This window comes from Sinohyriopsis cumingii, chromosome 10, assembly GCF_028554795.1.
Source record: "Sinohyriopsis cumingii isolate HCF-2022 chromosome 10, ASM2855479v2, whole genome shotgun sequence".
Taxonomy (NCBI): domain Eukaryota; kingdom Metazoa; phylum Mollusca; class Bivalvia; order Unionida; family Unionidae; genus Sinohyriopsis; species Sinohyriopsis cumingii.
In genome coordinates, this window is record NC_142970.1 from 109,979,091 (window position 1) to 109,994,648 (window position 15,558).

The 15,558-nt window shown below is 32.9% G+C and overlaps 1 protein-coding gene across 1 annotated transcript in view; it reads left to right on the forward strand.

The window, feature by feature from the left end:
- LOC149791007 (neurobeachin-like protein 1) overlaps positions 1 to 15,558 on the forward strand; it is a 225,434-nt gene that overhangs the window by 169,856 nt on the left and 40,020 nt on the right. Inside the window, exons 44-48 of the mRNA XM_089972877.1 lie at positions 1,229 to 1,353; positions 2,883 to 3,023; positions 5,190 to 5,320; positions 11,233 to 11,342; positions 15,248 to 15,365. Coding sequence (XP_089829003.1) covers positions 1,229 to 1,353; positions 2,883 to 3,023; positions 5,190 to 5,320; positions 11,233 to 11,342; positions 15,248 to 15,365 — 625 coding nt within the window. The remainder of the gene's footprint in view (positions 1 to 1,228; positions 1,354 to 2,882; positions 3,024 to 5,189; positions 5,321 to 11,232; positions 11,343 to 15,247; positions 15,366 to 15,558) is intronic.

Here is a 15,558-nt window from a genome sequence, read left to right on the forward strand (position 1 = left end):
TGGAAAATGTTTGATTGCCTCTCTGAAAAGCTCAAGTTAGCAGGTCTGGTACTGTACATGGGTTAGTGGTCTAAGCAGTAAACAAAGAGCTGTGTGTTGCATTTTTTTTAATAAAAAAACAAAGAATGATCTCCCTGTCTCTTTCTCTTTCTCTTTTTCTCTTTGTTATTCATTCATCATAAGGATGCCAAATAAAACTAAATAAACGAATTTTCTCATTTGAACTTAACTAGGATGTTATTGTCACCATGGGAAATGTGAGAATATCGTTGTACAGGATTCTGTCTTTTATCCAGGTTCGCTGTTGACAGTAACTTTATTTATATGACCATGTACTGTATTTAATATTATGCACTTACAATTATTTGTTTGTTTGGCTTGCTTGTCTTACAGGCTAAATATTTTTAGCATTATGTCTGTTTGAATGTCTTAAACATTAAGTCAAACTTAACAGTTTCATAAAAGGATTTGAATTAGTAGTGGTGAGGGAGAATCTTATTAATGTCAGTTAAAATTTACCGTATCTTAATTTCGTTGAGCTCAAATTAGCAGAAAGTGAGAAATCGCAGCACTGTTTTTTACCAGCATTGCTAGCATCAACAGTAAGGTTTTGGGTGCAATTTTTGCTATTTGTTTGATTATCATCATATATGTATAAAATAACAGTGAAGCTAGGACTGTTCATTATGTGGCATGTGATCTTGGCCCCGTCACATTGTGGTCAGGGTTGTGGATATAGAAAATTTGAATTTAGGTTTTCATTTTCTTCTATTTTCTAAAACCTTTGATGGATTTTGGTCGTACTTAGGATGAATCATCATGAAGCTAAGGCAGTTCATTCCTCTACACCCTTTGATCTTTGGATTATGTTAATGAGTTTCATATGCTTGGGTTTACTAAACCATATGGGGAATTTTGTTCATACTTAGAATAAATTGTTTTGAGCTTGGACATGGCATTCTTTAAAATGTATGCTCACCCTTTTGAGCATCAGGCCAATGTCACATGTTGTAAAGCAATACGTCAGTCATGGGCTCATTATACAAATACTGGCATTCTTACTTAAGAAATACCATCCAACAGTATTGTTTTATGACGAATATAACAACAATAATAAACTTTATTCATCTTGAAGCCCAGCTGATACAAATTAATTTTTCCAGTTTCTTAAGTTTTGTAATACCCATGTTAGACTGTATTTATATTGGTTGATTCTACTTACTTGCAGTTTCCATGGATTCTAAGTGACTACACATCGGAAGAACTGGATCTAGAAAATCCTGCAGTGTTCAGAGACCTGTCCAAACCCATTGGGGTTGTGAACCCAAAGAATGAAGAAGAAGTTAGGGAAAAGTCAGTTATATTCTTCAAATATCACTACAAAATAAAGATTCATTACTCTGAAACCTCGATAATAAACAAATCAGGTGAAAATAAATGTACGTGGAAAATCACCCACCTGAACCCTCATGTGTATTTGTAGCAGTAATACAGATAAACCTATCTTTACAGTCAGATGAATGCAGTGATCATCTTAACTAATTTGAGTCTTGCTTGTTTTGCTATCAACTTCATTGCCATGTGATTATTATAACAGTGTATATCATAATTAAAACAAGAATGAATTGTTGATTTAGAGGTGTTTATTGATAATGGAATATAGTTATGTCCTCATATATGAGGATTATCACAACTGTCGGGTAACTGGAAATTGTCTTTTTTCTCTTTGCAAAAGCTACACTTAAAAACTGCCCTGAATAAATACGGTCTTGTACACAGACAAAATTTCTCTCTCTCTTTCACACACATGCTCATGTGCATTAAAACGTTTCTTTATGTTGCTGTAAGAATACAAGTTGTTTCTTGACAATGTGGACTCAGATCATTGTGTAGACCTACAAGTAGGTCTCTTTTGTTTTTTCTTTCTGACAGCAGACCACAAAAAAAAGCAGAGACCTACTTGTTGGTAAAATCACTGAATACAATTTACCAATAAATACACATACATGTTCAGGCCATCTTAATAATTTTGCCAACATTATACAACATTACACAACATTACATAACATTACACAACATAACACAACATTACACAACATAACACAACATTACACAACACGACACAACATTACACAACATGACACAACATAACACAAAATTACACAACATGACAACATTACACAACATGACACAACATTACAGCTGCAAGGAAGTGCAGAGGAGCTTGCACATTGAGATATTATATTCTCTTGCTCTCTCTCTCTCTAAAAACAAAACAAAAATCTTTTTGAGTACTTTTATTTTTAAAGTATTTGGATCATTGTGTTGAGAGCAGAATGAGACAGAAAATATACATTTATTTTTTACATTTGTACCATTGGCTTGTTTGGGTATGATTCTTTCATTTTTCATACACAGTCAATACCACAAAATGATAATTATTTATTTTGCATATAATATTTCATACACTGAAATTAATAATTATTTTTTCATGTACAAAAAATAACACGTTAAGAGGACAGATTGGCCTTTTCCCATAGATGGCTGCTTGTCTAGAATGTTAGTGACTTCAGAGCAACTTCAGTATTATCCAGATTTTACATTATGCATATGTCATGAATTTTAGGGCTAGTTTGAAAATAATTATTTTATTTATCTCTCATTATTTAAGTATATTCTACATATAATGATAAAACTTTAATAGCTCATCTATATAATAAATGTAGATAACTTTTGTTGTTCTTACAACATGTATAGTGTTTACAGTTTAAAAAGACAACTGATATTATATATTGAGATGTTCATCGTCAGAGGCAGATTGACTGTCATCTATAGGCCTTGTTATTTTTGGCGATAACAAAATTAAATTCTTCATGTTTCAGATATGAGCATTTCGAAGACCCATCAGGTGTGGTAGAGAAGTTCCATTATGGGACACATTACTCCAATGCTGCAGGGGTTATGCATTACATGATTAGAATGGAGCCATTCACGACAATGCACATTCATCTGCAGAGTGGAAGGTCAGTTACCTCCTCTTATTCTTGTTGTCTGTCTCTTTTGTATTATGGGACACACTGCTCCAATGAGTTATGCATTGCATGATTAGAATAGAGCCTTTGACAACACTACACATCCAGCTTCAATGTGGAACATCAGCTTTTGAGGGTTCCTCATTTTTCCATCTCTTCTTTTTAAACTAATTTGCTGACTATGCTTGTCTTATCTCTTAATATGTGCCAGCTGTCACGATAGATATCCAGTAGTGGAAACAGTTCAAATATTTAAAAGCTACAACCAATTTTGACAGAAGAAAGTTGTCATGATAGCTATCCAGTAGTGGAAACAGTTCAGATATTTAAAAGCTACAACCAATTTCGACAGAAGAAAGCTGCCTCCAAAACAAATGAACATAATCACTACCAATAGCCCAAATCAGTCAGTTAGTACAGACTTGCGCATCACTTCCAATAGCCCAAATCAGTCAGTCAGTCAGCACAGACTTGCATATCACTTCCAATAGCCCAAAACAGTCATTCAGTCAGCACAGACTTGCACATCACTGCCAATATCCCAAATTATTATGTTAATAAATACTTACACATCACTACCAATAGCCCAAATCAGTCAGTCAGTCAGCACAGACTTGCATATCACTTCCAATAGCCCAAAACAGTCAGTCAGTCAGCACAGACTTGCATATCACTTCCAATAGCCCAAAACAGTCAGTCAGTCAGTACAGGCTTGCACATCACTTACAATAGCCCAAAACAGTCAGTCAGTCAGCACAGACTTGCATATCACTTCCAATAGCCCAAAACAGTCAGTCAGTCAGCACAGACTTGCATATCACTTCCAATAGCCCAAAACAGTCAGTCAGTCAGCACAGATTTGCACATCATTTCCAGTAGCCCAAATCAGTCAGTCAATACATACATGACAGTGGGTATATTTAAACTGCCTCCAAATAATATAATTATTGTGCTGAAAATGGCATGCATATTTTAACAGTAGTGTTGAGTGTAAGTTGAAAGTTATTTCAGCATTTGAAAAGAATATAAGACTTAACTGAAATATTTTTAACTTTCACGTGATAAATAAAAAAAACATTAGATTTATGAATCCTTAAAATTTTGAAAAGATGCCTGTGAAAAGTGAATTATAAAATTGTTCATCCTCACCATGTTCATCCTTACCATGTTCATCTAATATAAAGAAAAGATTGTGTTATATTTTAAGTAAGAAGTTGTATCTGTAAAGTAAAAGCACTTTTTTTGTCTGCACCCCATGTGCCTGATGTCGGACAAAAACATGGAAGAAAATAATTGCTTATTAATATATAGGTGAGTTGCCAAAATTTATTTGTTATTGATTTATAGGTGGGTTGCAAAATGATTGGTTATTGATTTATAGGTGGGTTGCAAAATGATTGATTATTGATTTATAGGTGAGTTGCAAAATAATTGGTTATTGATTTATAGGTGGGTTGCAAAATGATTGGTTATTGATTTATAGGTGGGTTGCAAAATAATTGGTTATTGATTTATAGGTGGGTTGCAAAATGATTGGTTATTGGATCAAACTTAAGACTTGACATAGATGTGCTGACAAAATATTCAAAAACAGGTGCAGTAAGTTCTTGAAAGTTATCTTCTATATTTTTATTTTTGACCAACTGTTGATAATTGCTGAGATTTGGTTTTATGTTACAGTTTCATGTTTCTCCTTACTACAGTAAGGATTCTTGGTGTGTATTTGTCATTATGAACTTGAAGTGCATCATTGACCTTGTAGTGGGATGGTATGTTTGCTGACAGTTACTTAATATTACTAACAGAATTCCTTATAATTGTTGTAAATAACATTAAGAATTACATGTAAGACAAAAAATTATCACATCATTTTTTTCTATTTATAGTCACAGTTTTCACACTAGTTACAGTATACAGAATATTGTGTATATTTTCCTTATATTTTTTTCTTCAAATTTTTATATAAGTACCCATGATTTCTATATTTGTTTCACTCTAATTACCTATCTCTTTATATGTATGTCCATAACTAGCTATTAAACACATGGATATCAGATAGATAGAAAAAATGATATAGACCTATTAAATTGTATTTACTTATTAAAGTGTTTGCATGAAATATTTTAGGATAAAGTTAACCCTACTTTTCACATGTAGATTTGATGTGGCAGACCGACAGTTTCACTCTATCCCCGCCACCTGGAAATCCATATATGACAACCCTAACGATGTGAAGGAGCTGATCCCAGAATTCTTCTATCTCCCAGAATTTCTTGTTAATATGAATAGTAAGTTTGTAATGTATAGTAACAACCATTTTTGAGATCCCACCCCGCTGTCAACAAAATGGTCTCTAAAAGCAGGTGGCCTTTGAAAACAAGTCATATATAGCAAAGTAGTAAAATTAGTTTATGCATTAACATGATAAATAAAAAAGCCTTAGATTTATGAACCCTTAAAATTTAGAAAAGATGCATTATTTTGTTATCAGTGTTCTAAAACTTTCTTCCACAGGCTGACATTTCTAGACACAAATGGAATACATTCAGCTGTATGCAGCTGGAGTACCATATTTACCATATATGTTGGGACAATGTATTTATTGGGACACCAAAAATTAATTTAAAAAGTAATTTTTTGTGCACTGTTTGTTTTGGGACAGATCTTTTTTTGAGTTGTAAGTTGTGGGAAACCTTTTGAATCATTTGAAAATTGCATGTTGGAAAATGCACTCCAAATATTAATCTGTGTACTTGAGATAAAACTCTTTAATTAACTGCAGCATTATCTCATGAACACAACCCTTCTCCTGCACACGTACAGTCCATTCTTTCTGTGTATGAATAATTTTTTTTTGAGTTTCCTCATACCATGAAAAATTTTCGTTAGAGGCAGCACATCACCTGAAGCAGAATCTGCATGGACTAAAGTCAGATTTTTTTCTTTAATCATCTGCTTCTCTTCTGGCCTTCATGAATTCATCAAATGATTTTATTTTCTCCAAATCTTCTGGGCGACACCGAGTCATCAATGTCCATGCACAAAGCACTATATTTTGTGCCACTCTAAAAATTGTTCCATTGTATCCATTTATACCAGTTAGTTTCCACATCTCAACTGTCTTTGTACATTCAAAAATTATTTTTTTTAAAAATTGGCACACTTAAAAGAATCCAAAGCTGGCTTCCGAGGTTGGCTTGCTTTGTAGTAAAAATAACCTTTGTCTTTGATATCCTGTCGGTAAGTTCAAAGAATGAGTTACTGCTCGCTGCCAGTTGTGCTTATTCACCAACTGGCCTTCTATGTGCTTGGCATCTGTAGTTATAATTAATACAAATGTGTATTGATTTCTGCAGGTAAATAGTATAAACAGTAATAACTTGTTTTAATGATACTTTTGTAACCCGTGCTAGCAAAAAGTGTATCACTTGCACTCAAGTGAATGTGTTTTCAAGTAATGATTTTTATTTTTGAGATACTGTCATATAGATGACTTGGATAAATTCAGTCTTGGTTATTTTGCACCTAACATCATGTCATATGTCATTTTCAATTGTGTTCAAAATATTAGTTGATTATTTCGCTCTTGTTTGCAAAATCATCTGCTTTTTTGGCCTTCACAAATTCATCAAATGATTTTATTTTCCTCAGATTTTCTGGGCAACGCTGGGTCATCAATGTCCATGCACAAAGCACTATATTTTGTGCAAGGTTAGCTTGCTTTGCAATAAAATAACCTGTGTATTGATATTCTTTAAAACATTTTTTAAGAATGGCTTCAAAATATCCAAAGTTGGATTCTGAGGTTGGTTTGCTTTGTAATAAAAATAACCTTTGTCTTTGATGTCCTGTTGGTAAGTTCAAAGAATGAGTTTACTGCTCACTGCCAGTTTTGTTTATTCACCACCCGGGCTTCTATGTGCTTGACATCTGTAGTTATAATGAATACAAACAGGCATTGATTTCTGTGGATGAATAATATACACAGCAATAACTTGCTTTAATGATACTTTTGTAACCTGTGCTAGCAGAAAGATTGTCACTTGCATTCAGTTGAATGTGTTTTCAAATAATGATATTTATTTGTGAAATACTGCCATATAGTTGACCTGGATATAATTCAGTCTTGATTATTTTGCACCTAACACCGTGTCATGCATGAATGACAGTTGTCTTCAAAATATCAGTTGATTATTTTCCTTGCATTTGCGATTTGTTGGATCCAGTTTTCAGTTGGATAACATATTCAAACCTTTGAGCACAACCAAACATGATTTGTTTCTCAATGTTCATGTCAGTGAACAATGTGTCATGTGTTATCGGACATTAGCAATATATGCTACAGTATGGAAAACTACGCTACATATATGGAGTTCGTGGATATATTTTATACTTTAATGCTCACGATGACAAAAATTGAATAAATAATAACATTACAAGGTTTATTGTCAATTGAGCATTTTGTTTATCTGTTTTATTGTGGCGTGCAATTGGGCGGGGTATGTGGGCACAAATTCAATACAAATTTATTTCGTTAAGTCTTCGGACATATGACTTGGGTGTAAACAATTTCACCATAAGTTCTGGGACAGGAAAAAAATTATTATTTATTGTGTCCCAATATGTACATTAAATACAGTATTAAATATATTTTTCCAAAATGAATTTGTAAATTAGTGAAGAATGCGTATCAAGACTAACTCATACACAGATAGTAGTATATTTAGTATGACTGTATAACTCAAACACATACATTGGTGTATTTAAAATAACTGTGTACCACAGTCACATACAGTATTGTATTTAATATGACTGTAACACAGACATGTACAATAGTGTATTTAATATGACTGTAGCTCTTTCACATACAGTAGTTTATTTAATATGACTAACACATACAGTAATGTATTTAATATGACTGTGTGTGCAACACAGTCACATACAGTAGTGTATTAAATATACATGTAAGATAAACATGTACAGTTGTGTATTTAATATTATTATATGCTCATTTTTTTCCCCATTAACTTTACATTGTCAGAATCGTACTTACAGTTTTACATCCTGAATTTCCTCAGAATGTTTTATCTTAATTCTGCAAACCGAATTACATGAGCCATGTCATAGGTTTTCAATCTGGATTACACATTTCAAAATTGTGCTGTAATTTCGATGATAAGTGCAGTTGCATCCTCCTTACTGCACTCAAAATGAAATAATCATTAAATTCCACAAGTTCGTGCAGTATTCCATCCGAAAACTCGTTCATATTTTGCCATACAAATGCAGTAACCTATAATGACTGTAGCTCATACACATACAGTTGTGTATTTAATATGACTTAACTCAAATACAATAGTGTATTGAATACAATTGTGTAACTCAAACACCTATTTAATGACTGTACAACTCAAACACACACAATATTGTATTTAATATGACTAACTCAAACACACACAGTATATTTAATATGACTAACTCAAACACACAGAGTAATGTATTTCATATGACTGTAACTCAAACACACAGTGTATTTAATATGACTAACTCAGACACGCACCTTTTTGATAATTGCAATTGAAAGATTTAATATTTTTCCCACGTTATGATTTCAAACATTCACTGACAGAAACAGAAACACATTTGTAGATGTAAACATGCTTCTCCCGCACCACTTCAATCCGATGTATTTCATGTATAATTTGCACAGATGAATCCAGTCCAAAATCACAAACTTTCGTCGAATTGGAACAAAATATCAAAATATATTCATTCCAGATCAAATGGAAAAGTTGTTGCAATGCGCATTCATTCACAATATGACTGCAAATTTCAATTTTAACTAGACACGCCTTTTTCTTTCGAAAGTTATGTCAAGCATGCGACTAAGTTCAAATTTATCTGAGCGGAGTTATGTGTGCATTAATAATGATGTCATTGTGTAATGACAAATCTGCGCTTGTGTATTTAGTTTGGAATACGGCATTCATTCATTTACATTGTTTCTTGTAGTGTATTTTGTTTATATAATTAAACCTTAGGTAGAATAAAAAAATGAGCATATAATAAAAAGGTTACTGCATTTGTATGGGAAAATATGAACTTGTTTTGTCGGAAGGATGTACTGAACTCACAAGTTCGTGCAGTATTCCATGCCAAAACTCGTTCATATTTTCCCATACAAATGCAGTAACCTATAATTATTACATGCTCATTTTTTCCCCGTTAACTTTACATTGTCAGAATCGTTAAATATTCCCCGATACTGAACGCACGCGACAATACACATATATCATTCACGTGAAAAAAGGAACTACTTTCTATTGTAAATAAACATTGACACAGCCACCAGCACTTTTGATTTGCAAACAAATCATATACACTCGCATAAGAGGCTCTTTACGTTGTGGTTATTTAAATTTGTTTCTGAATGAACTAAAACATGTTCGTGCACTGCAAAAAAACCCAGCTGTTTTGGAACATTCCGGGTTGATACAATGTTACGGATTTAGGCTAGCTACATTATATAAAAGACCAAAGATTAGGTCCTTACAAATAACATACAAGTGACAAGGCATATACTGTCTTCTTTATCTGGTGATAAGAATGGCAAAATAAAATATACTTACAGTTTTACATTCTGAATTTCCTCAAAATATTTTTACTTAATTCTGCAAATCCGAATTACATGAGCCATGTCATAGGTTTTCAATCTGGATTACGCATTTCGAAATTGTGCTGTAATTTCGATGATAAGTGCAATTGCATCCTCCTTAATACACTCAAAATGAAATAAACATTAAATTCCATAGCGTCTTTTTGATAATTGCAATTGAAAGGCTTCATATTTTTCCCACGTTATGATTTCAAACATTCAATGACAGAAACAGAAACACATTTGCAGACATAAACACGCTTCTCCCACGCCACTTCAATCCGATGTATTTCATGTATAATTTGTACAGATGAATCCAGTCCAAAATCACAAACTTTCGTCAAATCGAAACAAAATACCAAAATATATTCATTCCAGATCAGATGGAAAAGTTGTTGCAATGTGCATTCATTCACAATATGACTGCAAATTTCAATTTCAACTAGACACGCCTTTTTCTTTTGAAAGTTATGTCGATCGCACGACTAAGTTCAAATTTATCTGGGTGGAGTTATCTGCTCATTAATAATGATGTCATTGCGTAATGTCAAATCTGCGCTTGTGTATTTAGTTTGGAATAGGGCATTCATTCATTTACGTTGTTTCTTGTAGTGTATTTTGTTTATATAATTAAACCTTAGGTAGAATAAAAAAATGAGCATATAATAGAAAGGTTACTGCATTTGTATGGGAAAATATGAACTCGTTTTGTCGGAAGGATGTACTGCACTCACAAGTTCGTGCAGTATTCCATCCGAAAACTCGTTCATATTTTCCCATACAAATGCAGTAACCTATAATGACTGTAGCTCATACACATACAGTTGTGTATTTAATATGACTGAACTCAAATACAATAGTGTATTGAATACAATTGTGTAACTCAAACACCTATTTAATGACTGTACAACTCAAAGACACACAATAGTGTATTTAATATGACTATAACTCAAGATACACAATATATTTAATATGACTAACTCAAACACACAGAGTAATGTATTTCATATGACTGTAACTCAAACACACAGTGTATTTAATATGACTAACTCAGACACGCACAGTAGTGTATTTAATATGACTGTGTAACTTGTACTCATACAGTAGTCTATTTAATATGACTGTATCTCAAACACATACACTAGCATATTTAAATGATTGCAAACAACAGTTACATTAGTGCATTTAATATGACTGTAATTCATATACAAAAGTTATATTATATGAACTGAAATACAATATTGTATTTAATGTGTCTTACTCAAACACATAATAGTAGTGTATTTAATATGACTGTATAATTCAAACACATACACTTATATATGTAAAGGATTGTAATTCAAACACAATCATGTATTTAATATGACTGTGTAACTCAAACACACAGAGTAGTGTATTTAAATGACCGTGTAATTCAAATAATTACATTAGTATATATGACAAAACTGTAACCCAAATACATACAGTGGTATATTTAATGTGACTATTACTCAGTCACACACAACAGTGTATTTTATGTGACTGTATAATTTCTTTGCTTTGTAGACTTTGATCTAGGTAGATTACAGATTAGCAAGGAGCGAGTGAATGATGTACTTTTGCCAAAGTGGGCCAAATCCCCAGAGGACTTCATCCACAAACACAGAAAGGCTTTGGTAAGACAAACAGAATAGACCTTTCTTATGCCAATCTGTCATGTAGGTTATCTTCAAAATATACAATAAATGACCTATTCCATATAATCCAAATAATGTTAGACATGTCCTGTTACTTATCAAAAATAATGCTTCATCTAAATTCATGGATGCCTAATTTGTCGATGACTTTCAGACATATGTATTTAAATTCATAGATGCCTAATTTGCTGATGACTTTCAGTCATAATTATATGTATCTAAATTCATGGATGCCTAATTTGCAGATGACTTTCAGTCATTATTATATGTATCTAAATTCATGGATGCCTAATTTGCAGATGACTTTCAGTCATTATTATATGTACCTAAATTCATGGATGCCTAATTTGCCGATGACTTTCAGTCATAATTATATGTATCTAAATTCATAGATGCCTAATTTGCCGATGACTTTCAGTTATTATTATATGTATCTAAATTCATGGATGCCTAATTTGCAGATGACTTTCAGTCATTATTATATGTACCTAAATTCATGGATGCCTAATTTGCCGATGACTTTCAGTCATAATTATATGTATCTAAATTCATAGATGCCTAATTTGCCGATGACTTTCAGTCATAATTATATGTATCTAAATTCATGGATGCCTAATTTGCAGATGACTTTCAGTCATTATTATATGTATCTAAATTCATGGATGCCTAATTTGCAGATGACTTTCAGTCATTATTATATAAATCTAAATTCATAGATGCCTAATTTGCCGATGACTTTCAGTCATAATTATATGTATCGAAATTCATGGATGCCTAATTTGCAGATGACTTTCAGTCATTATTATATGTACCTAAATTCATGGATGCCTAATTTGCAGATGACTTTCAGACATATGTATCTAAATTCATAGATGCCTAATTTGCCGATGACTTTCAGTCATTATTATATGTATCTAAATTCATGGATGCCTAATTTGCAGATGACTTTCAGTCATTATTATATGTATCTAAATTCATGGATGCCTAATTTGCAGATGACTTTTAGTCATTATTATATGTATATAATTCTGGTCAAATTTCACATTCTTTAGGGCCTTTTTTGTTTATCTTCATGGGCTAAAAATGCCCTTGCGCTATATCTTGGAGTAGGCATATGGTCAAAGGTTGCTTGATATTCACAATTTGCTATGATTACATTAATTTCACAAATCTGTTTGTCCTGCAAACTCTTCACATTCTATGGATGGGTTTAAGTCTCTTTTGCAAAGTTAGTGGGTCACATGTTTGATTTGGAACCTAAACTTTACATTCAATATTGCTTTAGTCTCACTTGTAGTGACTGATGCAAAAGATGGTTCATTCATTTAAAAGTTACAGAGTCTGACCAGCCATTAAGCAAACTATCTTACAAAGGGCAAAAAGAGCTATTCTGCATACGTGTGACAGAACTTGGATTTCAAACAAGTAGATTTACAAATTTTGATCAATACATAGGCTTGTAAACCAGTAGATATTTTTAATTGGCATAAATTTTATGGTTTTTTTTGTAAGTTCTGACCATGAATCAAATTCAGATTCGGATGAAAAATAATAAGTAATCAGTATAATTAAGTATATTGTCAGTTAAGGAAAAAGGAAGAATTGTTTATCTTATAAGTTCACTGAATTCTTTTAATTATATAAAATCGAATAGCACTTTTAGTTCCTTTTACAAGATCACTGCCTGGTAACCACTGATGATATTAAGCTTTCACACTTAACTGGCTCTCAATAGTCTCTAGTCCAGATTTCACTCTGGATACTTTGTATTTTGCAAATAATTGACAGTATTGTCATCATTAGAATGTGGTAATGAATGACATGCCTAGTCTAACTTCACTTTTCCTGTTGCTTGGTTTGTACGGTTGCTGACTCATCAGAACTCTCCAAGCTATGTTCATCATTAGAATGTGGTAATGAATGACATGCCTAGTCTAACTTCAGCGGCACAGCAGATGTTTTAAACTGCACATATTTGTTCATGCGAAGCATCTGCATCATCAAACTGTTGATCTTAGAATTTTTTTTAAATGGTGTCCAGCAAGCGATGCATATTTGAGACAAATGGGGAAATAAGCCTCTTGAAAAGTGTTAATAATCAGCACAGAAAAATAAAAAGGAATATTCAGATTCTTGTGAATATAAGCTGGAAGGGACACAATTGTGTTTATTGAACATCATGTGCCAATTTGAGCATGACTCATGGCGGAAAATATGATTGCCGTCGTCATGTGAAATGGACAAAAGAATTTCCAAGAATTACTTCAAGTTGAGAGATGGCAACAAGCCATTGAGCTCCATAGGGTTTGGAACTAAAATTTATGCAACTAATCTAGTGGTAAATAAAGTCTACACGTACTTTACAAACTTTTCAGTTGAACATAATGTTTATCATCACTGGACGTTCCGAATACTGAACTTTTAATTACATTTTCCAGCTTTTCAATAACAGTTTATGGTGTTTTGTTACATCTTACTGAAAACTGGTCAAACTTACAGAAAAAACCAACTCCCTTACTGAGACAGACTCGTCAGGGTTAGCAGGTTGGATATGGCAGTATATCCTGTTCGCACTAGTCCATTATCCTCAGATCTTGTCACATCTTAATTAGAAAGAAAGGTACACCCTTGTAGATTAATGGTTAGATTAGTCAAAGGTCATGGTCAAATAAGCAGTTGTGTCAGTTTGAGATCTGTTGTCAGTGGGTTGCATCTGGCAGTATTTAATATTACAATGAATAAAAAGTCATCTGGCAGTATTTAATATTACAATGAATAAAAAGTCATCTGACATTATTTAATATTACAATGAATTAAAAGTCATCTGGCATTGCAATAAAGTTTACTGTTAGATATAAAATGTGTCTTGAGATCTGGAGTTTCACATGTCACAGCAAAATGAACTTGTTAATAGTCATAAGAACTGGAATCTGATTTACCATTGTCTATGACACTTTCTTGAGAATTAGAAATCAAAGGGTTGAAAGTCGAGGCCATAGCTTGGATTGTTATCAAAATTTGCAGACAGATTTGACAGAAATCATGAAAATATTGTTGGCAATTAGTTTATTACAAGATAAAGGTTATGGTCACAAAGTTGATTGTAGTGCATTACTAAGAACATATTGACATCATTGCAAGTGAGACAATACATTAATGTATTCTTTTTTTGCATAAATCATTTCATCATGGCAGGCAATCCTATGAATTTGACCTTGAATTTGCTTTTGAGTTTCCTTCAACATCCAATCAAAATGTCATTAGCGCAAACTCAGCCTTAAATTTTAATGTTCATTGGGCCTTCTCCCAAGCAATCAGGTTCTACCACACCACATTAGCCAAGGTTTCAATATGTTACCCTATTTACATCTCGGTAGATTGATCATATATTTCAGTGCTTTGTCCTTGCTACATCTGTTGGATTTCTTGAGTTGCCTCCCTTAGTATTTAATGCCACCTACCCAATAGCATGTAACTGTGTGCATTGTAAATCAGCTAAAAATGATGGTGGCAATTGACTTCGAAAGGATACTTTGTAAATTTATCATTGTCAGTATGACTATATACTATAGAGAAGCCATTGCAGGTGTATTTGAGGGAAACAGATTGGCAGTGGAAGTTGCTTTTTTATTTGTCTATTCCCATTGTGTTTCCCCTTGTTTTGATCATATAGAAACAGTGTTCAGATTTGAACAACTTGATTTTGATTGGATGTGGTGACTTGCAGACCTGAAGAACTGAAATATCTGATCAATCCATCAAGGTGTAGACAGGTAAATATATCAGAATCTTGGCTAGCAATGATGTGTATACCAATGAACTTCTTAAGAACAATTTTATATTTTCTCACTTAGCAACAAAATTTACTACAACGTCATTTGCAGGAAAGTGAATATGTGTCCAAGAATCTACATCACTGGATTGATCTGATCTTTGGTTACAAGCAGAAAGGACCAGCTGCTGTGGAAGCACTCAATGTCTTCTACTACTGTACTTATGAAGGTAGGACCTGTCATAAAAAAGCGACTGGGCAATATTGCATTGTCAAGGTGCATTTATTTATTTTTATATCATACCTCTACATCAGGATTTGCCCAGTGATATAGGCCCATACAAATCCATGTTATTTCCAGAACAAAACTGCAAGACACAGCAAAATTCTGAAGAATTTAGATGTTATCAGGAATTGATTCCT